The sequence below is a fragment of the Xyrauchen texanus genome, chromosome 38 (genome assembly GCF_025860055.1).
Source record: "Xyrauchen texanus isolate HMW12.3.18 chromosome 38, RBS_HiC_50CHRs, whole genome shotgun sequence".
Classification (NCBI taxonomy): domain Eukaryota; kingdom Metazoa; phylum Chordata; class Actinopteri; order Cypriniformes; family Catostomidae; genus Xyrauchen; species Xyrauchen texanus.
In genome coordinates this window covers 17,773,096-17,798,156 of record NC_068313.1, presented here as the reverse complement: position 1 = coordinate 17,798,156, position 25,061 = coordinate 17,773,096, and the positions used below count along the sequence as shown (strand labels likewise).

Genomic DNA, 25,061 nt, shown 5'->3' with positions numbered 1-25,061 from the left:
ATGCTGTTTCAGATAAAGCAGGTATTTAAATTGTATGCTGTATGATATAAATATGATATGTAATATGATATAAAAATAATATGAATGTTTAGATTATATTTTAACTAGTGTTTATGCTGCCTCATCATCAACAAAGCTTGCAAATATCTGTTTAGGTTAAATGAGTAAAATGCACTTTAAATATGCCCATATTAGAAAATCACCATCTTATAATGATTTCTGAAGGATCATGTGACACTGAAGACTGCAGTAATGATGCTGAAAATTCAGCTTTGATCACAAATTGCATCTTACAATATATTCAAATAGAAAACAGTTCTTCTACGGTTGGATATCTTTGTGTGAGAAACAAACCTGCATTTAAGTAATTATTTAGTGATAATCTTCCCCTAGAGTGCACTATTAACCAATGCGGCTGGACCATTGAGACTTTGGCCATTAATGTGTTTTTAAGCAACTGAAAAAAGCACAAATGTCAAGGCATGTCAAAACTTCTCCAGGGCCCAAAACACCCTCAGACCCCAGAGAGTTAAAGGCATAGTTATCCCAAAAAGGAAAATTCAGTTATCATTAGCTCACTTTCATGCCATAGCAAAACAATATGACTTCCTTTCCTCTGTGGAACACAGAATGATAATCTATGTAGAAATTCCTGGCCACTCTTTTCCATATTATGAAGGTGAATGGGGACTAGAATGAGGACTTTATAAAGAAAACACCATAAGATTAGTCCTTGAACTTGCACACTATATTACAAATCTTCTGAAGTCATAGGATATCTTTGTGTGAGAAACAAACCTGCATTTAAGTCATTATTTAGTGATAATCTTCACCTAGAGTGCACTATTAACCAATGCGACTGGACCATTGAGACAGTGAACGATTTAATTAGATCTCAAGACTCAAATTGTACAGTATAAATACAGCGCATGAGTTGTATGAAACAATATTATGATACTTTTATAATGTTTTTGTTGCCATTTTGGAGTGCTCCAGTCCTCATTTACTTTCATAATATGGGAAATAATTATATGTATGTCAGCTTTAGGGGTCGAAATAATGAATTAGTATAGATCAAATGTTTCTCTGTAGAAGGAAATTCTGAAGGTTTAAAAGCAACAGCATTAAAATGCACAATTTGCCCTGTGTTTAATACAGGATACATTTATGATGATCAAGGAAACGAAGATGTGTTTGACTCACAACTCAATCCTGTGGGTATTTTGTTGGGCTTGGTAAAAGCTCTCATGCAAATGGACTCGTATTGTGTGAACTCTCCTGTAAAAACACCAGATGAGTGTGGTCAGTCACTAATCTTTAGTGCATTAAGTCACTGATGCCGTAGCTTTGCTCCCTGGCATCTCAGAGTTGGGGTAATATTTGGGAGGATGGCAGCAAGCATCTGCTGAGAGGATCAGAGAACACAGCGTTCCCCTGACAGCCACAGGCCCTGTCAATCACATATGAGCCCAGGTGTTCCCATAACACCACACAGGATACAGAAGTTTGCAACCTGAATGCTTATCTTTGCTACTCCAACTTTCACTCCAAATTTTAAAAGAAAAATCAGTCATACTTTTAAAGTGTTGATGTAACTGTGTATTTATGGAAGTAAGAGATAATAAGAAAGATAACAAGAGAGATGTTAGGCAGAATGACATCCTCATTCCCCTATTATAACATCTCCAAAGTCATTTCATAACATGTTTCACAGAAGAAAGAAAGTCATAGAGGTTAGGAATAACATAAAGTTTAGAAGAATGCAAAACAATACAAATATAAAAGCATTCCAGGTGGAGAACAATAATTTTAAGTGTTTGTTGGCGTAAAAATATGTTCAAGCTCAACTTTGTTGGCAGTCAAAACAATTCCAAGTAGTTAATGATATCAACTCCCCTTTCCTACTTCTTCTGTCATTGCGACTCTCTAAAAGTATCCGCACTATGGAGCTACATGCTTTATTTTTAAAACTTGAATACATAAAATATCACATTATCTGCTAGAAACATGAAATACTGGAGAAAGTGTGGAAATTACACTGCACTATAGAACAGGGTTTCCCAACCAGTAGTTCACGAAACCCTGTGGGTTCTTTGGGGAACTCCAGGGTGTTTGTGAGACAGTGAAGTGGTTGCGTACTGAGATGATTCTGTAATTTACCAAATTTTAAAAACATTGAAAGATAATTCCATGTCTTCTCTTTCATTTGACAAATAAACAACAAGAAAGAACACAAAACAATCGCATTCATTTTACTTTTAACCATCATTGTCGGGATTGAATAAATATAGTTTACATTTATATAGTGCTTTTCTGACACTACACTCAAAGCACTTTTAAGAGTGAACAGGGGACTCTCTTCAACCATCCCCAGTGTGCAGCATTCACCTAGATCAGGGGTGGGGAACCTTTTTTCCATTAAGGGCTATTTGAGTATTGAGAAATTATCGGGCCATACAATTGCTTGCAATTTCTGATTGTGGGTTGAAATTAATGTACACTTTCAGTGACGTGCTCACACACCAGAAACACTAAAAGGTCTGTCTATTATACAATATTTTGTGGTGTTATCATTTAAAATGATTTTTAAACATTATTTGAAAGGATTTTTTTTTTCAGGTTAATTGAATCAAGGCCATTTTTTGCTTTTGAAATTATTTCTCAAATGGCCTCGTGGGCCGAGTAAAATGGTCTCGCGGGCCTTATGCGGCCTGAGGTTCCCCACCCCTGCTGATGCGACGGCAGCCACTGTGCACCAGTACGCTCGCCACACACCAGCTATTGTTGGAGAGGAGAGACTAAAGGGATTGGGATTGTTAAGTCTCTCTCAACACTCTCTCTTCCTGGACTGCATACGTTTGTGCAAAGAGAGCGCGAGGGAGTGCGTGCACGGAGCAATCCTGCAACTGATGGTGAGAAAATGCCACTTTTTAATGCAAAAGTAAATTGTGTGCTAATACCCATACAAATGTATGACATAATATAATGTCTTTCATTATCCACAACACAATAATGATTTAAAAGTCCTTAACCTGACATTGTATGCCCTGTAGTTCTAAAAACAATAGGTGATGAATGTACTGTATGTAACCGCTTCTGCTTTGGTTCAGTTCACTGATGAAGCGACTGGTTGACGGAGACTTCTGCTGGGTCTTCAATGTGTCGATTAGATTTCCTTGCACATCCACCAAAACACCCCAGGTTAAAATACTTGCTACAGATCTGGCTTTGTTACCTCTATGAAATAGAAGTCTAGGCTCAAGTGGTTTGGTGAAATTGCTTGCGCAAAAGCGCTAATGGGTTGTGTCAAGTGCAATTTACTTCTGAGGTTTTTCTCTGGAAATTATACCATCCCTGGCAAGCAATATCAATATAAAAACTGTCTATTCATAAGAATTTGGTAGTGTAAATGGGCTGTCTGAATAAAAATATGGACCACTTTTTGCCTTTTTTCAAGTGTGTGATCACTTTTACTATCATAGCCACAAATCAAAGCAGTGTCACTTACTGACTCTGTTCTCTTGTGGGGAATAGGAACATGAAATGGAGAGGAAAGAAAGGTTGGTATGGATGAAATGATGAAGGGCAACAAAACATCAATGCAAATGCAAATGCAAATTCATAAATGAAACACCAAGAAATGGCCCAGAGTCAGAAAAAGCAGAGGGGGGAAGGCAGCAAGAAGTTGGAGACAGAACTGCATGGTTTCATCTTAATTCAGACTGGAGGATGAATTGAATCAAGTCTGCTCCAGCTGCCTCCTCGGGTTGTGCCAGTTAGACTCCCATGCAGCTCTCTCTCCACACACACTGCCACATTCTATTAACACTGCCTCTGCCCTCCGTCAGTTTATAACAGCTGTCAGATACAGTAATCCATACGCTTTAACATAAGCTCCACATAATGATTAAGCAGGATGAGAGGAGCTAATAATCCACTACTTCCATCTCACTTCACACAGATCACTCTGATTGTGCCTGACAGGTTCAAATGGCAGCGGTGAGGCCTGTTTAATGGTGATGAGCAAAGAACATGCATGAAGCTAAGAATATCAACTCGCTTCACCCCGTTTCATATTTCATATCAACTCGCATTCATATTTCATGTGTGCTGTGGTGTGTCCACACGTGTGTAAAAGCCTGGGAACAATGTGTGTATAGGTGATTTACCGTGAACCTGTAGCACAGCAGAGGCCTCCGTTTTGCCCACGCTGTTTTCTGTGACACAGGTGTAAGTGCCCTCATCCTCCACTCGGACTCTGATCAGATGGAGGCTGTTGTCACTGCGGATCTCAAATCTATTCAGCAGAGAAAAAGAAGAGAATGGTCGTTCTTGAGGTAAGTATGTTGAGCAATCTTTACACCTGCCTCCTACACAATGTTAATTCCTTTCACTCTCTGAGAGGATATTTCTGTGTGCCATTGTACTGCACTCTATTGTGTTCCAACAAACATGTTTTTATGTGAAAAACCAGTAGAGAGAAGAGCAGAGAGAGAGGGAATAGTATCAGGGCACGACTCAGGACAGATTGTACTCTGTGTCTCCAATGTAAGCACCAAGTGCAGGAGCACATATACTAACTGCTAAGCCATGGTTCTGACACAAGTTATAATAATATATTTCCTGGCTCACGATTTAAAGATGCTGACAGGTTAAAGGTTTATTTGTTTGGTGTTGCATTATGCAATAAAAAATTATTGCTTTTTACCAATTACTAAGATCACAATTATCTTAAAAAGTTGCATGCGGCTCATAATTTTAATATTTAGCAATAAATTTATAATCAGTGACTAATAGTCAGTAGTTTTATTTTGTCCCATCATCTCATTTCTGTAGCAAAAAGCACCATTAAGATATCATAAAAGTTGTCCATATGATATATAGATTGTATTCCAAGTCTTGTGAGGTAATACACAGAAATTGAAATGGTTATTCACTGATACTCTTTCTCTCCAGAGAGCTCTTGCTGCAAAAACAACTGCTGCAAAAGGACCATAGAGTTAGTGAATGAATCATTTAGACTGGTTTTGTGAACTGGATAAACCGATTAATTAATAAGATAAAAATATTATAATCCTTGAATTTGTTTACGAATCAGACATTGCTACTTCTCTCTCATGAATGTGCCAAAGACAGCTTTTCAACAAAAAAATGACTTCAAATTCAGTCCAAGCGTATGGCTTAGAATACAGTGCACATGTCACATGGACCATTTCTATGACACATTAACTTTTTTGTAATTCATTTTTTTGTTTGTCATTTTTGTCCTTTTGGAGCATGACAGCCCCAGTCCTTATTCACAGGGGTTGGAATGACATGACTAAGTAAATTTAGCAATACACTTTAAATATATGGTATATTACACTTCAATGTAATAAAATCAATGACTAATAGTAAATAGTTTTATTTTGTAACATAATTTATAATTTCCTGGGATGAGTATTTTATTCCTTAAAGAATAGTTCACCCAAAAATGCTAATTCTCATCATTTACTTAACCTCATACCATCCCCACAAGTCCACACAATGCAACTAAATGGTGACCAAAAGTTTGAAGCTCCAAAATTGCATATAAATGCAGCATAAAGGACTCTAGTGTTTGAATCCATGTCTTCTGAAGTGATCTAATTGTTTTGTGTGAGAAATCACCAAAATATATCTTCTTTTTCACTATAAATCTTGACATCAGCAGTCTCCATGTCGATCATGATTTCAAGCTTGATTACACTTCCTATAGTGCCATCTAACACTCTGAGCCTGAGTCAAGCACTAGGAAATGTAATCGAGCTTGAAATCACAATGGTGCCTATAGACAATGGCAAGATGTACAGTGAAAAATGTGTTATATTTTGGTCTGTTCTCACCCAAAAACGAATATATCTCCTAAGAAGACATGGATTAAACCTAGGAGGAAAATGGGAAAATTACTCCAGCAATAAATACAATTGATTCTCCATGAACTAATCAATGACTATATCAATGCCATATAAGAGTTCCATAAAGCTGCTATAAGGTGTTTTAGAGGTTTGGAAGTTGAATCTGACCTTCCCCTTGGAAGTTCTCCCTCATCTCTCTTCCAGCGGACAGTTGGAGCTGGATCACCATGCACCTCACACATAAAGTCAACAGTCTCCTCAGCCACCACAATCTGATTCACAGGCCTACGGATGAACACTGGTCTCTCTGTAATCACACAAATACACACAATTACACAGTTCTTACTCGCACCTCTTTACAAAACCAAAAATGAGCCAGGAAATGGGACTTACCAAACACCACCAGTTCAGCTGGATCGCTGTCTCTCTCGCCCACCATATTGGAGCCCACGCACACGTACATGCCTGCATCACTTTTTCGGGTGTGAGAGATCATCAGCTTACCACCACGCATCTGAAGAAAAAGAAAATCACACCTCTCTTCAGTCAAACCGATTGGGGAAGTGAACAAAATAGCCTAAGCACTGTAAAAAGTGACCACATTTTACCTTATTTATTCTTAAAAAGCACTTTCACTGGGGTAACCCAACGCATATTGAGTTGTATTTTTTGACTTGAATAAATCCAGATAATTTAGATAATACCACTTGAAGCATATATTTAGGTTAAAGGAATATTCAGTATTTCAGTCATGTCATTTACTCATCCTTGTTGCCATATTAAACTTTCTTTCGCTCATGAAATACAAAACGAGATGTTCAGAAGAATGTCCTAGCCATTCTTTTCTGGACAACAAAAGCATGTAGTGACAAAAAAACATTATAAAGGTACTCTATATTGCACTATGTTCTAGGTCTACTTAAACCATATGAAACAAAAGCTTTGTGTGAGGTGTTTGTGCATATTCAAATGTGAAATCAACTACTTTTAAGATCCTTTTAAAGCAATGGTCTGGGTTCATTACAAGATTACCAGAAAAAATGATTTTGACTCATTCCTCCTTTTCTTTAAAAAAGCAAAAATCTGGGTTACAGTGAGGCTCTTACAATGGAAGTGAATGGGGCCAATTTTTGAACATTAAAATGCTCACTTTTTTTAAAAGTCTAGCCACGAGACATAAAGGATATCCATGTAAACATGATTTTACTGTGATAAAATCACTTACTAACTTTTTCTGTGTAAAGTTGTAAACGTTGTTACCATGATGATGCAATGTCAACAAACCCTAAAACGACTGTAAAAATTACAACTGAAACCACTTTACAGCTCAAATTATATACAAGTTTTAACAAAATAATTAATGCAAGTGCCTTCATAAAATTAAACCCTCCAAAAATTGCCACTTTCACTGTCCCCATTCACTTTTTATTGTAAGTGAAAACATGATTGTAAACATGATTTTTGCTTTTTTTAAAGAAAAGGAGGAAAAAGTTTAAATACATTTTTGTGGTAATCAACATTATGCCACAAATTCTCTCGATTTAGCTTAACTTGTTTTGAAAAGGGAACATTCCTTTAAGTGCCTTATTGTAGATTTTGGTAAGAGCAACTTGGGAATTCTGCCAAACATCTCCTTTTATGTTCCACAGAAGAAAGTAAGTCATATGGGATTGGAAAGGCTTAATGGCAATTAAACGAGGAGAGAATTTTTATTTTTGGGTGAACTATTCCTTTTATCTTACAAAAGTATGAAGTTTCTCTTAAGAGTTTCAGTGTCAACATGGGCGCCTTTCCAAGCTTGCAACAAAATAACAGAAAAACTCAATGTGTGTGGAATGGAAATTGAATGGAACTAGAACAGGAAGTGACAAAATACACTGACTCATCTTCCAATCGATACTGGTTGAAGAAGGATAGAGTGAAGTCAGTGCTGCTGTACAACCTAATCATAACTGTGATATCAGCCCTGTGCCAATATCTCATTTTGTGCAGTTGACTCACAGAGATCCTGCCGTCCTTGTCATTGACACGAACATTGTTCCTCTTCCAGGATACAGTGGGCTCAGGGTGACCCCGGGGAGGGACACACTCCAGCACAGCGGGCTCTCCGGCTGCCACCACCACATCATTGGGAGGCTGGCGGAAATCATCCCGGAGAACTGTGAGAGAGTGAGAAGAGCATTAGGTGTGCCTTGTTTTGTATTTTCAAAAGTATTTTCTCCCCTGTGTGAGTTGTTTATTCAGAGATATTCATTGAGGAACGAGGGAATAGTGAGTCAGAGATGAATGTGTCGTTCATCTGTCTCATTCCACTTTCGACTCATGTTCTTAAATTTCCTGTGTTCTTTTCTGCATATAATGCCATGGCTTTCTTGGCTTCTCAATTATAAACATTTTCATAACAACGAATTCACATTTAAATACGGATTAATAATTGACCACAGAAAAGAGACGTGACATGACTGGGTTTTCTTATAAAGTCTTGCCAAACAAAATCCAATGGGGGAGTCAATTCTTTCAAGACCCTATGAAAATCTAAATTAGAATTTTGTAGCTTTTAGTCCATGTTTGTAAGGTTTGAAGCCATCTATCTGCTAGTGTGACTCCTTAATTAACCTTTAGTAGATATAAGCATTCCAAATATTTAGTTTTCTTCTGAAAAACAAAAACAAATCAAACATATTGATGGCTCATCTTGCTCTACATAGGTTTTTGTCCAATCAAATAATCTCTAGAAAAAGAATGTCCCTTCCCCTGCAACCAACAAGCAAGTAGCAAATCAATACATTAGGTGTGTTCGACTTGAACTTGCCTTACTGTTTTTTCCAGTTGCAGTCAGGGGAGGAGTTGACAAGAGAGCTGTTAAGCCAGAAACTTTGTGCTGAACCTTCAACCTACTTCAGTCATAGAAGATCGTGCAAAGTTTTGTTCTTTATTGCAGATGAAATGGATTTGTCATATTATAACCAGAAACCTGCTGCTTAATACAGTGTCTGTGTTATAGAAGAAAGTTTAATAAAAGCCTATATAATTTTAATATCAATAAAGGAGTCAGTATTTTTAATACATTTTGTTTTTTGATAATCACTGTTGTTATGAAAAAACATGATATTACAATGATTAAAATAATATAAATTATATAAACAATGTACTATTGTAAAAACACAGATTTGTGAGAATTTAGTGGAGAAAAGGGTGTCACAATAAACACCAATTTATTTCGTTAATTTGATGCCAGTCCAAACTCAGCCCATATAAGGCACGTCATAGTGATGTTTCATTTGAGAAATGACTCATTTTGAACAATTCTTTTACGTGAACAAATCACTGTCGTTCACCTCCATACACTGACTCATATTTCTCGTTCAATGACGTCTCTCCATTTCATAGCCAATGAGCTCTAATTTGGTTTGAAGCATGAGATTGCTTTGGTGGCTTGTCTGTAAAGACTGGCTACAGTATGAGACAATTGTATTCAAATGTGGGCTGTGAAGGAGCATATCATTGATTTGACCCACTGTATGAATACACCCTTCACTAAACCAGTAGTGTCGATCATTTGAGTCTGAACGAAATGAGATACCTCGGTTATGAAAGAACTGAATGTACTGGTATACTCGTTCGCAAACGATATGCATGTATCATGAACAAGGATCTGCTGACTGGCTGAATGAGAAGAGGAGGTGTGTCATTTTTTCAATTTTGTTCAACAAGCAAAGGTGTCGGAATAAATCTGAATAAATTAGTGATGACCACACATTTAATTGACATATCAATGCTATTGAAACATCTATATTTTTATTATATTATTATAATTCTTTTGTGTGTTTTGATTGTTTATAAAGCTTGATAAAATTTGTGCTCAACAGTTTATATTATGATAGATATGCTTTGATGCTTATGATGCTTAAACCCTGCAGTGCTTAAGTCTCTTAGTAGAACTGTAGACACACAAATTTTAATAAAGTATAATTGGATTTGTTCTGGTCATGAATGACTGCTTTTGGTTCAGTGCAATTACTTAAAAGAAAGTGTGGTGATGGGGGCGTGGCCGAGGTCACGAGAGTGAGTACAGTAAGGGTTGACACCTGTGGGAAATCACCTCTAACAGCTGTTTTGTGTTCGCAGTGAGAGTGGAGTGGGATTTAAAGGGCAATCCAGACCGCCGGAGGGGAGAGAGAGAGAGTGACACATGAACCTGACTGTGTGTGTGTTTGACTGCTGGTAAGCAAGAGCATTGTGATAATAAAGATTTACATGGACAGTTCACCTGGCCCCGCTTCCACCGTCCAAGAGCTAGAGACTTGTCGAAGAGCAAAGAGACTTGTTTCTCTCTCTCTCTCTCTCCATTCCCTCCTCCTCCCCCTTAGCCCGTTCCTGTTCACTAAAACATGGAATTCTTTAACCAAAATCCATTCCCCGGTCACGTGGGCCGTTCATCCCATTGGCTTCATCTAATACTCTCCGTTTTCCCCCATGGGCTGGTGAATCGCTGTCGCAGGTGTGGCTGTGAAATCTGGGCTGGTCTGCTGGAGCTGCGGGTCCAAAAAGTGCCACAGCCCACCCCCGATCAAGCAGGAGCGTTCCAGGTAATGTGCATATAAAGAGGGGTATATATCAAGCCTTGGTGGATTCAGGTTGTAATCAAACCTCCATTCACCAAAGCTTGATTCAGTCTTGATTCATCCAAAGGCTTTTGTATTTTTGTATTAAAATTTTATGGCAGGTCACATAGGGCAGGAAAATACACTGAACAGTCTAATGGCCCATTTCTATTGGCCAGGCATTCACAGGGATTTCCATAGGTGGTGTGCAGCATGCCGTGAATGTCAGCAGGTGAATCCGCCAGCCACCCCAAGAGCACCATTATGCCCCCTTCCATTGATCGAGGTCCCCTACGAACAAATTTGTATGGACCTCGATGGGCCATTAGAGTGGATGGCACGCAGGCATCATTTCGTATTGCTTCTGGTGGACTATGCAATACGATATCCAGAAGCAGTGCCTCTGTGCAACATCTCTGCACGTAGTGTTGCGGAGACACTCTTCGAAATAATCTCCCGAGTGGGGATTCTGAAAAAAACCTCTCTGATCAAGGCACGACATTTAAGTCACGCACATTACGCGAACTGTATGAATTATTGGGGATAAAATCAACTCGGACCAGCGTTTATCACCCCCAAATGGACTAAAAAAATGTATCGTACGTTTGTGTACGAAGATGCTCGAAATTGGGACAAGTGGCTCGAGTCCCTACTATTTGCAGTTCGAGCAGTCCCGTAAGCCTCCACGGGGTTCTCCCCATTTTAATTATTGTACAGGCGTCCACCATGTGTCGTGCTTGATATCCCATGGGAAAATTAGGAGGTACCTTCAAACAGCCAAAACAAAATTCAATACGTTCTTGACCTGAGAGCAAAACTCCACACACTGTGACAATTAACACAAGTGAATTTGCTCCAGGCCCAAGAACGTCAAAACCGGCTGAATAATTGGTACTCGTTTATAGGAATTTGCACCAGGAGTTTCTTGTTTCTTCTAATACAAAGTTCTTGTATTACTCCCAACATCGAGCTCTAAATTACTTGCCAAGTGGCAAGGACCCTTTGAGGTCACACGGTGAGACTGAGAAATCAATTGAGGTTAAACGAACGGATAGAGGTGGAGCACATCAGATTTACCACCTCAGTTTCCTAAAACCATGGAGAGAGGCAGTCCCCTTGACTTTAGCGATGGTGGTTTTGGAGAGGGAGGAGCTTGGAAAAAGCCACCGATCGAGTCACCCCGGTCACTTGAGGACACTACCTCTCACCATCACAAGTCACGGAGGTTGCAAGGTTACAAGGAGAATTCTCTGACGTGTTCTCGCCTCTTCCCGGTCATATGAATCTTATAGAGCATCATATGAAAATTACCCGACCCCAGGGGTAGTGGTATGCAGTCATCCCAACCGATTACCTGAACAAAAAAAAAGTGGTTCGGGAAGAATTAAAGGTCATGCTGGATATAGGGGTAATAGAAGAATACCACAGTGACTGGACCAGCCCAGTGGTGTTGGTTCCAAAGAGTGACGGCTTGGTGCAGTTCTGTGTGGATTACAGAAAAGTCAATGTGGTGTCTAAGTTTGATGTGTACCCGATGCCTTGGATTGATGAACTGCTCAATCGGTTAGGCATGGCTCGCGTTTATTCGACACTGCATTTGAGAAAGGGATATTGGTAGATCCCCTTAACTCCCATTATAAATACTCGGAATTTCTAGTGAGAATTTTCTAGTTTAAAGTGTTACGGAGGAAGACCTGACATGCCAAACAGCACTGAGGAGGAAAAGATCAACACTGTGTTATGCGCCAAATTATTTGAGAAATATCTAAATAATTACACATTTACACCTTTACAAATTTGTTTCAGGATTTTACATGAGTAAAAGTAACTGTTATATTTTGACAAAATGTTATAGTTTCATATGAACTAATTGAAAGGTAGAATCTATTAGACCTCATTTTATATCAACAGAGGCAGTTGAAGTTAACTTTTCAAGATGTGTTTCAGCTAGTATTGATTTTTTCATAAATACTATCATTTGTTATTATTATTACTATTATTTTAGACTAGCACACTGACCTAACCATGGTAACGAGGAGCCTTTCCTTTTGTGTAATATGTATGTTGTGAATTATGTTTGAAATTAGGTGACAAACAGGATAATAATGAGCTCATATAAGTCAATATGCTCTTCAATTTTTAAAAGGGGGAGAGACATCTTCCTGTAGATTTTGTTGTTGACATCATCAACAAAAATAATGGCACTTGATGCATGTCCTTGTACTGGAAAACCACAAACAAATCTATGCAACATAAAAGGAAATGCGACCCAGGATACATTAAATACAGGTTATGTTTAATCTATGGCAGTTCGACACTTGAGTTCCAATGTAAAATCTGTCCTGAAGCAAAACCAGTTGAGAACCACTGAGATAAAGGTACAGACAGGAGCAGTCTGACCTCGCTGTCGCACACCTACAGTTGTTAATTGTTAATAATCATAGGACATTACTTTAAAAGCTCACACAGCTGATGTTATTATTCATTTAGTAGTTAATGTAACATATAAACTAACATGATTTAGTTATATAACATGTTATAGTTACATACAGTTTTTTTTTTATCATGTTTATAATTTGGTTTATTATAATTCTGTTAGATTTCTTATTTTTTCCATTTATTTTCAAAAAGGAGACTTTTTTTTACACATACTTCAATAAAAAAAAATGGTATCAAGTTTCAATTATAATAAAGTGTTTGCTAAAAAAAAAAAATTGGTTTCAAGTTTCAATTATAATAAAGTGTTTGCTAAATTTTTTTTTGTGTAATACCGTATACAGTGATATTTTCGGAGACGGTTATCATACTGTGAAAATCTCATACCGTTGCAACCCTAAGCTCGACTATGCAATAACATGCTGTAGCTTGATTATAAATTGTATTGAGCATGTTGATTCAAATGAAATGAAGGTATTAGGCTAATGATATGACTGCCTCTTGATCTCGTGTGTGTACATTATTTTTTAAATATTTTCAAAAGTACTCTTCATTTCTTATGTGTAGTTTTTTGTAACTAGGTTAAAAATTACTGAGAGCAGTTTTAATATTACAGACAACCAAATTCAACAATGGTTGGCTATGTTGACCTTACTAAGCATCAGTGTTAATGGCATACACAGTGAACTCTGCTCCTTTCTCTTTTCTGTGCCTACCCTTCACACTGTGAGCGAATGGCAAAATGCTATATTCCCTGTCACCTGACTTAGCACTGAAAGTTCCCCATAAATCCCTACCTGTGATTGACAGATAAAAATGTGACCCCTGCCCTATGGCAGCAGCCTCAGGGGGCCCTTTAAGTTGCCTACATCAAAGGGTGAGCTCCAACAGGGCTGCAGGTTAGCGGCTGGCACAGAGTCACACACATACATTCAAATGTAAATGCCACTCATACTCGTAATTTAGTGAAAAATAAATGTCTATAATAAAAACATAAACTGATGTACACAGATTAATCATCAGCCTGACAGCCACTTTATTGTTCTGTCTTATCTTTTAAACAATTTGTGGATGGATTTTTCGATTAACAGTGCAATTATGTTTCAGGTAAAAATTATATTTACAACAGCTTTCTGCATAAATTTGTCATAAATTGGCCACATTTTCATATTAATTCTATACTTGCTTAAAATTCCCTTATTTGGATGTGTGATTGGAACTCAAAGTGAACAATAATTGCAGTTATTTTAAATCATTGCAACAAGCCTACCCTGCACTGTGAATGTTTGTTCAATAAAGACATCATGAAAACATATAATTGTTTGTGCAATATTTTTTTAAGCAGACTGTGTCATTATGACTGAAGATCCGATCACATTTTATGACAAACTTCAAAATGCATGGTTTATCCAAGGTTTCACATACATTTTCCTGCAGTTATTAGGTGTAATCTCACCACTTGTGGGCTGCAAAATGTAACGGAATTATGCAGAATGTAAAGCATGAAAATAAAGCCAAATAAATATGATATGAACTCTGCAGCAGTTCATGCTGCATTACCGAGTCCTGACTACACCGTCCCTTGGCAGACCTTTATAAATACAATGACTTGTTATAATGACTTATAAATATTCATTAGAATGTCATGTTATTGCTGAGATCCAGAGCCCTGAAAGCTCAATTTTCTTTGTTAGTTAAACTCATCCTTGTCTTCTGTCTATGAATATTCATATCATTCAGACTGGAACAAATGGTGTGGGTCTAAGTGTGTAAGATCTCACGTTAGGATTTAAAGTGTTCATCTGTCAGTCTGGCCACACAGGATATGATTTTGCAATTTGAACAGCCCTAGAAATTGCCAACCATGAGTCCCTTTGACCACTACACTATCAGCACAATGTGGTCAAATGCATTTTTGACAACTTTGACAACCTACGAATTTGGTCGAAGTGGACTTATCTGAAAACGTTTTGGTACCGTTTCGCCTGTCTTTAGTGTTGTCACATTACAAAAGGATCGACTAAAAAGAGTCAATTTTTTTGCATGCACAATTTCACCAAATCCACTTGAGCCTAGACTTTGCGCTTGCTTGCATGAACTTGTATGGTGGTCAACTGGTATTGGTTTTTCAATGGCTGATGCCAATGCCAATATATGGCAGGGTTGCCGATCGCCTTTTTATACATGTATTAAAAATACAATAGCAAATGAGAGTTCACAAATATGTGCACTATCCATTTACAAGGCTATCTGCATATTTTAGAACTGACACCAGGGGTAACTTACACTTGGGCTAATCGGGCAAGCAAGAACCATTATCCACAGAGGATCTCAAAATGGCTAAATCCAGTCCAGTTAATCAGACAAGCCAATATATTGTCACTAACCAAGTGAATGCGTCAACACGTTACTAAAAAACAAAAAGAGTTCAATTGTGATTATTTTCATCTATTGACAGCTCTATTATTTTTATTTTAAGTAACAATCTGTTTTATACAGTCTTCCCACAAACCTGTGTAAGTACCCCCTCGGGTATGCATGTTCCTAGTTGTGAATCACTGATGTAAAATACATCATTTGCATTCATATTGCATTTAGTACAAGATTTAAAATATGCAGCTAAATACAAAAGTAAATTCCACAACAGATTTGACATTTAGCTAAAATGATAACAACCAAAATAATTCACACCCTACAGCTGAGACGAATAATAAAACTAACTGACTATAAAATTATTCAGTTGTCCGTTTCCCCCCTTTGGCCATAAGAGCTGCTGACTCTCTCATGGTTGGCTGTCACTATAAAATGAATGTCCACTCATTCCCTTAGGCCATTCTCCATAACAATGTACAAAAAAAAGCACAAGCCTCCCTAATGTATAAAAGCATGTCTGAGAGAATGGGATAGTGCAGATGTTGCAGAAAAGAGCCAAACAGACTAACGGCACACCCAACACAGACATCTACCCTAGCCAACAAACCCATCTCACCCACTGGACGCCATTCAATCCACCCTGATAAGAGACACCCACTGCGATAATGATTACATCCACAAAGTCAGTATTTGGGACTGGCATTGACAACCATACTTATTTACAAGAGTAACAACAGACTTTTGTTCATTAAACAGCAGACAGTAGTGGCTCAAGTTATGTCTGTTTAAATGAATAAACAAAGTCAAGCCTATTTGTTTAACAATAGCCATGAATAATGCATGCAACCATAGTGACAGTGAAGTTAATATCAAAGATAGCTTCCAATGTCTTTTTACAACTGATGCGACATTATTCAATAAAAGAGTGCAACTGATGTGTTAGTTCATTTGTACAATTTTAATTACAGCTGTTTTGGATGCTTATTTTCAGTAAAAAGTGTAGAACTAGAGAAGACTATTGAAGAAATCTTCGGGTGACACACAACTCATATCTCAAAAAGTTTCTGAAACTCCACATGAAAGAAAATGCAACACACACAAGACTTCTTCACTAGGTCTTTTTGCCATTACGCAAGTGAATAGTGGCTCCACCCAGTCAAGCTCGAAAAAGAGATGAGAACCAATGAGATTTGATTTGAGAGTGAATAACGACTTAAAATGAATTCTGTTCACCACGCCAAGGGATTGTATCGCTTTAGATAACATGGAATATACCGCACCAGGTTAAAATTGCATTGTTGAGAGAAAAAAACACAAATTAGTTGCATTTTTGTATAAATTGCACTGGCAGAGCTTGCATTCAGCAGGCACTAGGACCCGGGAGCAGCTGACATTTCACTTCACCTGTTCACTCCACGCTTCTTGAAGATTAATGTGCCTCAGAATCTTCACATCGTATCACAGTTTTTTATATATTCTGAATTGCCAACTTTTAAATGCTTCAACGGTCTCTATGACTGAGGTTTAATCTGTTTTGGTGTGCATGTGGTTGACCAGCCGACATCAGTTGTATAAATTATGTCTATAAGTCGCTTCGGAATATAACTTGCATGACCTTTCAAATAATGGAAAAACACTACTTTTATTCTGGAAAACATGGGAGTGCAAATTTTTGGTCCATTTTTTAGCTTGACATACCGTAGTCACTATTCACTTTCATTATATGTCAATTTAACCCTGTAAAGACTTAAAAAAAAATTAGCTTTTGTGTTTCATATGGGTTTGGAAAATAAGATAATTTTCATTTTTGGATGAACTGCTCCTTTAAAGGTAATTTCTTCCTCTTCATTAAAACTTTAAAAAAATGAAAATATATGTATAAAATCTAGGGATGCACCGATACCACTTTTTCTCTTCCAAACTGATTACGATATCGGAAATCTCCGTATGGGCCGATACCGTTCCCGGTCCGATACCAGTGTTCTTGTTTTTTTTGCATAATCAGTTTAGAATATCTTTACATTATTGTGTGGAACTAATTGGGTGTACACTTTTATATGTAAAGAAACACAAACCTCTAACTACATATTATTTCAATATAAATGTATAGCTTATTAAGAAACACTTTATTATTAACTAGTTTACTGGATAATAAAGCAGCAAAATTACCAGATGCCCAACCAGATGCCCAAACCACCTCAACTGACTCCTTTCAACGCAAAGGAGCAGCGGCTCTACTCCGAGCTCCTCACGGATGACTGAGCTCCTCACCCTATCTCTAAGGGAGAAGCCCGCCACCCTTCTGAGGAAGCCCATTTCGGCCGCTTGTACTCGCGACCTAGTTCTTTCGGTCATGACCCAACCTTCATGACCATAGGTGAGGGTAGGAACAAAAATTGACCGGTAGATCGAGAGCTTTGCCTTTCGGCTCAGCTCTCTTTTCGTGACTAACGGTGCGATAGAGCGAGTGCAATACCGCCCCGCTGCCCCGATTCTCCGGCCAACCTCCCGCTCCATTGTCCCCTCACTCGTGAACAAGACCCCGAGGTACTTGAACTCCTTCACTTGGGGCAAAACCTCATTCCCTACCTGGAGTACGCACTCCATCGGTTTCCTGCTGAGAACCATGGCCTCAGATTTAGAGGTGCTAATCCTCATCCCAGCTGCTTCACACTCGACTGCCAAGCTGATCCAGTGAGAGCTGAAGGTCACGGACCGATGATGACATGAAGACAACATCATCTGCAAAAAGCAGCGATGAGATCCCCAGCCCACCGAACCGCGACACCTTCCCCACCTCGACTACGCCTCGATATCCTGTCCATGAATATCACAAACAGGATTGGTGACAAAGCGCAGCCTTGGCGGAGACCAACCCCCACATGGAATGAACTCGACTTCGTGCCGAGGACCCGGACACAGCTCTCGCTTTGGACGTACAGGGATTGGATCGCCCTAAGAAGGGATCCCCCACCCCGTACTCCCGCAGCACCTCCCACAGTATCTCCCGGGGACCCGGTCATACGCCTTCTCCAGATCCACAAAACACATGTAGACCGGATGGGCATACTCCCAGGCCCCCTCCAGGATCCTTGGGAGAGTAAAGATCTGGTCCGGCTGCTCCACGGCCAGGACGAAAACCGCATTGTTCCTCTTCAATCCGAGGTTCGACAATCGGCCGAACCCTCCTCTCCAGCACCTTGGAGTAAACTTTACCAGGGAGGCTGAGAAGTGTGATACCCCTGTAGTTGGCACACACTCTCTGATCCCCCTTTTGAAGAGGGAACCACCACCCCGTTCTGCCACTCCTTAGGCACTGTCCCAGATTTCCACACAATGTTGAAGAGGCGTGTCATCCATGACACCCCCTCCACATCCAAAGCTTTCAGCATTTCTGGTCGGATCTCATCAATCCCGGGGCTTTGCCACTGCGGAGTTGTTTGACTACCTCAGTGACCACCCCCAGGGAAATAGAATCTGATCCCCCATCATCCTCCAGCTCTGCCTCTACCATAGAGGGCATGTTGGGATTTAGGAGTTCTTCAAAGTGTTCCTTCCACTGCCCAATAACCTCCTCAGTTGAGGTCAACAGCGTCCCATCTTTGCTGTATACAGCTTGAATGGTTCCCCGCTTCCCCTCCTAAGGTGGCGGACGGTTTTCCAGAAGCACTTTGGTGCAGACCGAAAGTCCTTCTCCATGGCTTCTCCGAACTTTTCCCACACCCACTGCTTTGCCTCCCTCACGGCCGAGGCCGCAGCCCTTCGGGCCTGTCGGTACCTTGCAACTGCCTCCGGAGACCTCCGGGACAACAAATCCCGGAAGGCCTCTTTCTTCAGTCGGACGGCTTCCCTGACCACCAGTGTCCACCACGGTGTTCAAGGGTTACCACCCCTTGCGGCACCTAAAACCTTGAGGCCGCAGCTTTCCACCGCGGCTTCGGCAATGGAAGCTTTGAACATTGCCCACTCCGGTTCAATGTCCCCAACCTCCGCAGGGATGCCTGAAAGCTCCGCCGGAGGTGTGAGTTGAAGATCTCGCGGACAGGGACCTCCTCCAAACGTTCCCAGTTCACCCGCACTACTCGCTTGGGCTTCCCAGGTCTGTCCAGAGTCTTTCCCCACCCCCTGACCCAACTCACCACCAGATGGTGATCGGTTGACAGCTCTGCCCCTCTCTTTACCCGAGTGTCCAAAACATATGGCCTCAGATCCGACGACACGATTACAAAATCGATCATCGACCTTCGGCCTAGGGTGCTCTGGTACCACGTACACTTATGAGCATCCTTATGTTCGAACATGGTGTTTGTTATAGATAATCCATGACTAGCACAGAAGTCTAATAACAAACATCCACTTGAGTTCAGATCAGGGAGGCCGTTCCTCCCAATCACGCCTTTCCAGGTGTCCCTGTCATTTCCCACGTATGCGTTGATGTCACCCAGCATCACTATGGAGTCCCCTACTGGGGCCCTATTCAGGACTCCATTCAGGGTCTCCAAGAAGGCCGAATACTCTGAACTGCTGTTCGGTGCATATGCACAGACAACCGTCAGAATTTCCCCCCCCACAACCCGTAGGCGTAGGGAGGCGACCCTCTTGTCCACCGGGGTAAACTCCAATGTAGTGGCGCTCAGCCGGGAACTCGTGAGTATCCCCACACCCGCCCGTCGCCTCACACCCTGGGAAACTCCAGAGAAGAATAGAGTCCATCCCCTATCCAGGAGTACGGATCCAGAGCCAAAACTGTGCGTCGATGTAAGCCCCACCAGCTTTTTAGAACCCATTCAACTTAAATAATTGGTAAACAAATGATGATAGTAATAATAATAATAATAATAATAATATATTAGAATAGTAATATATAGTGATATATCTCAGTCATGCAACTTTAACTTTTAAACCCTCACACTTTTATTTTGACATTCTGAACTCTCCAGGAAGTCCTGTATGTGTCTGTTTGTAGGCAAGTTCACAGTAGTTTAATTCGCTTCTAATTCAATTTCTGGTAAAAAAAAAAAAAATAAAGCACCTCCAGTGTTGTTCTAAATGCATATTATTTAACCAAACTACATCTGAGTTGTTGTTCATGAGTAGTGCTTAAATATTGCACACCGCTCTGAAGGCTAAAAGCTAAATAGCTGTGAGTGTGTGTGTAAACAGAGCAGCACCATTCACTGACGTGCTGGAGCTGCACGTGCATTTTATATATTTACTTATAAAACACAGCCTTTTGTGATTCACAGAGCTATCGCACATCTTCAAGTGGCTTTGAATTAAATGCACGAGTCATATTAACTATTAAGTGTGATTTTATGGTTCTTTTATGTCATTTTTGGGGCTTGACAGTAACGAACATGACTAACACACAGTATCGAATTTGGATCGAGCTCGTCGGACCGATACCCGATCCGTCAAAAAGCTTCAGTATCAGAGCCGATACCGATCCAGGTATCAGATTGGTGCATCCCTAATAAAATCATGACCACTCACACGAGATGAAGAAGACTCCATTCATATCATTAACCATGTAAAAGTTGTTTGAGTTTACATGGAGAGGGTGACCTCATGAGGCTGCCATGTTAGAATCACATGACCAGCCAAATACTACGGTGGTTACTGAGATTAAGCAAGTAGTATTTGGCTGGTCATGTGATTCTAACATGACACTTTCAATCATGGATTAAAATCATGGCTGACTGTACTACAGTGGCATCTGAAGCTGAAAACTATTGATTTTGAATGATGCTGCATCCAAGCCGCTAGGTGTCTGTGTAAGTCCAAGATGACAAAAAAAGATAAAGAGTGCAACTTTAAGGGAGTCAGTTTGGTTATAGAATGTGGTTGTCACTCTTGTTTATAACCAAACTGTATGTGAACATAATCTATCTAGCATTCACAACCATTCTGTCAACAATAAGAGCTTAGCTGACGCAGTGGGTGACTGGTAGCCCCCAAACGAAAATACAGTAGTGAAAGAAATCCTCACTGATCAGGGCACTACTTTCATGCCACGTACACTACACACGCTGTTTGAATTATTGGGCATTAAATCGTTTCAGACAAAAGTAAAAAATAACCTTAAAAAATATGATTCATAAATTCATGCACGAAGATGCTAGAGCCACTGTTATTTGCAGTGCAAGAGGTCCCGCAAGTCTCCACAGGGTTTTCCCAATTTTATTTGTTATATGGCATGTTAGATACAATGAAGGAAAATTGGGAGGAGCAAAAATGAAATACAATACATTCTTGATCTGAGAACAAAACTCCACACACTGGGGCATCGATCATAGGAGAATTTGCTACAGGCACAAGAACATCTGTCCCAGCTGTATAAGAGGGGAGCTTGGCTTCGAGAATTTAAATCGGGAAATAAATTACTTGTATTACTACCCGCATCAAGCTCGAAATTACTCGCAAAGTGGCAAGGGCCCTTTGAGGCCACACGGCGAGTTGAGGAAGTCAACTATGAGGTAGTGCATACGTATATGAGCTGGGCTCATCAAATTTACCACCTCAACCTATTCAAATCATGGAGAGAGGCGGTCCCCGTATCCTTGACTACGATTGTTCCGGAAAGGGAGGAGATCTGTCCGGAGGTGAGTCTAAAAGCCAATCAGTTCACCCTGGTGCCTTGTGGAGACCACCTCTCACTGTCACAATGTATGGAGGTTGCCAGCTTGCAAAATAATTTCTCTGACGTGTTCTTGCCTCTCCCCGCAACTAATCTCATAGAACACCACATCGAGACAACCCCAGGGTTAGTGGTATGTAGTGGTACGTCACCCTACCAGTTACCTGAACACAAAAAAAGGCAGTGGTGGCTCAGTGGTTGAGGCTCAGGGTTACTGACCAGAAGGTCGGGGGTTCAAGCCCCAGCACCACCAAGATGCCACTGTTGGGCCCTTGAGCATGGCACTTAACTCCAGGTGCTCCGGGGGGATTGTCCCTGTAATAAGTGCACTCCCTGTAATAAGTGCACTGTAAGTCGCTTTGGATAAAAGCGTCTGCCAAATGCCAAAAAACAAAAAAACAGGTAGTATGAGAAGATATGGAGTTACTAGAAGAATCCCACAGTGATTGGGCCAGCCTGTTGTTCTGGTGCCTAAGAGCAATGGCTCGGTCTGGTTCTGTGTGGATTATAGGAAAATCAACATGTGTATGGCTCGTTTGGGGCATGGACAGGTGCAACCCCAAATTTATAAAACTGCAGCAATTGCAATTTGCCCGATACCCAAGACCAAAAAGGAGGTGAGACAGTTCTTGGGGCTGACTGGCTATTATCAAAGTTTTGTGCCTAATTATTCAGAGGTAACCAGCCCACTGACTGATCTCACAAAAAAGGGAGGTCCAGACCCAGTCCAGTGGACAGAGCCTTGCCAACAGGCTTTCACGCAGGTAAAAGCTGCACTTTGTGGTGGGCACTCCCCTGATATCTCTCCCCTTTTGTTTTACAGATGGATGCATCAGACGGGGGCTGGGTGCTGGAATGTCTCAGGTGGTGGAGGGGGAGGAACACCCAGTGCTGTACATTAGTCGGAAGCTGTTTATGAGAGAGACGAAGTACAGAACCATAGAGAAGGAGTCTTTGGCCATCAAGTGGGCGGTCCTTACTTTCTGCTACTATTTGTTGGGATGGGTATTCACACTCTGTTTGGACAATGCCCACTCCAATGGCTCCACCGAATGAAGGATGCCAATGGCTGGATCACCCGTTGGTATTTGGCACTCCAGCTGATTAAGTTTGAGGTGGTCCACAGACCGGGGACACAGATGGCGGTCACAGACTTCCTCTCTAGAAAGGGGGCAGACCAGATAGTTCCCCCGGCCTGAGCCAGTCGGTGGGGGTATGTGGAGGCGAGGGCGTGGTCATCTGGGAAGAGAGAAAGCGGTAAGATGGTTCACCTGAGATTAATTTCCTGGTAAATACTGTTTCTGCGTTTACAGTGAGAGTCAGGATGGGGGGAAACAAAAACATCCTGGTGCACAGAGAGAGGGAGAGGGACACACAAGAGACTGCGTATTAATCACTGAGTGTTTTGTTTGATTTCTGAAAAGCGGAACTTTATTTGTGTATGCTGAAAAGCCACTCTTTGTTTTATGCAATCTGTAAAGTGATTGCTGTGTATTAAGAATTAAAACCTGACTCACGGGGATCGTGGAAACCGGCTCCCACTTCCTCCTTTATCTGCCCGACAACTAATTTTGCTACAGGGATATAGTGTCACCATTTACATAGAGCTGTCCAGCCCATACACAAAGCTTGTAAGTGCCCTTGGCAATACTACATGCCTAGTTATAGGAAAGAATGATTTCAAAATTACACATTTGGCTCTGACAGAGTTTGTCTCTTTCAGTGGTGTGAGCAGATTCATTCCCCTACTCATCCTCTACACTTTACAATAAAGCAGGAAAACAGCATGATTTTTTTGTCATTTATAGTGAATGACAAGAGCAGAGAGACTCATTAGACAGCTAAAAGCCCAGGTAGGCCACATGACTTGCAGAAAACATTACAGTCACTCTTTAATTCTGCTTTGCTCCCTTCCACACTGACCAGACCGTGTACAGCACAATCATCATCATATGCTAGAAAAGCCAATTACTATAGCAGCTATAATTATTTATGGAAATAAATAATTGAAATGAATTAGATGAAACTATCTTTCTTCTACATTGGTCTCAAAATGTTATGAGTTGCCTTCCTAGATAGTATTTCCCAGAGGCAAATTTTATTGGTTAGAGATTGTTCTTTCATAGCACAGTATCATAGGGATAATTGACCCAAAAATGGAAATTCTCTCAACACTTACTCACCATGTTGCTCAAAACCTCTATTACTTTCCAACTCATAACAACACATAATAATTCATACGAGATGGCAGAATCATACGATATTTTACGACTTAGCTCATACAAAAAGGCTAAACTTTTATTCCCAGACACTAACCAATCAACAAACAAAATCTCAACAACGCAGGCATCACATTTTAGCTAGCCTCCTATAGGAGGAGGAGATATAAACAGAGCTCTCACAACAAAAAGGTGAGAAGTGTCAGAGAGAAACAACTAATGTTCTTCAACTTGCATAAACTGACTGACTCAAGTCTGGTATGCTCTCCACACCCTTCAACCACTAGCCACCAAATCACCTCTTGGATCTCCCCGCTGACTCCTAACCTGAGGAAGTCCATAAGGAGCCCGGCTCTCCTTCACTCCCCAGCAACACCTTTATTCCTTCGGAACACTTATTTCTATTAACCCATTGAATAAAAGCCCCCCGGTGTAATACTGTTTACCTTATTGTCTGTGCCTCATTCTTACCTCGCTACATGAGTTAAAGTCATGAGTTAGCCAACTCAAACAATCTCTCACAGGAACTTACAGCCTCATTCCCCATTCACTTTTATTGAAAAAAAAGATAATAGGAGCTTGGGTAAACAATTACTTTTATAGAGTTCTCATTTATAGAGATAAGCAAAAGTCTCCATTTGCTCTCCACTGAATCTCATTGCCATCTTAAACTGGCGACAATGTAGCTGGATTTTTTCAGAAGTGAGCTTCATTAACATAATTGCCAGCCAGGTGGAGGGAGACGAAGCGTGCATTAGCATCTGTCAATGGAGGTCGCTAATCACTTGACCGCCAGGACTTCCTGCTGAGTTAATGGCTTCAAAAACCAAAAAGGTGCATCCGGATTACGTGAAAAAAAATTCTTGTGTCCTCGTCAAGTGACCAATGAGCTTCTTCTTTTCTTTTTCTTTTCTGG

At 40.3% G+C, this 25,061-nt stretch overlaps 1 protein-coding gene across 1 annotated transcript in view; it reads right to left on the bottom strand.

Annotated features, from left to right (window-relative positions):
• LOC127631630 (roundabout homolog 2-like) overlaps positions 1 to 25,061 on the bottom strand; it is an 88,928-nt gene that overhangs the window by 37,537 nt on the left and 26,330 nt on the right. The window contains exons 3-6 of the mRNA XM_052109898.1: positions 7,878 to 8,035; positions 6,270 to 6,390; positions 6,045 to 6,183; positions 4,170 to 4,297 (exon numbers count right to left, since the gene is read on the bottom strand). Coding sequence (XP_051965858.1) covers positions 4,170 to 4,297; positions 6,045 to 6,183; positions 6,270 to 6,390; positions 7,878 to 8,035 — 546 coding nt within the window. The remainder of the gene's footprint in view (positions 1 to 4,169; positions 4,298 to 6,044; positions 6,184 to 6,269; positions 6,391 to 7,877; positions 8,036 to 25,061) is intronic.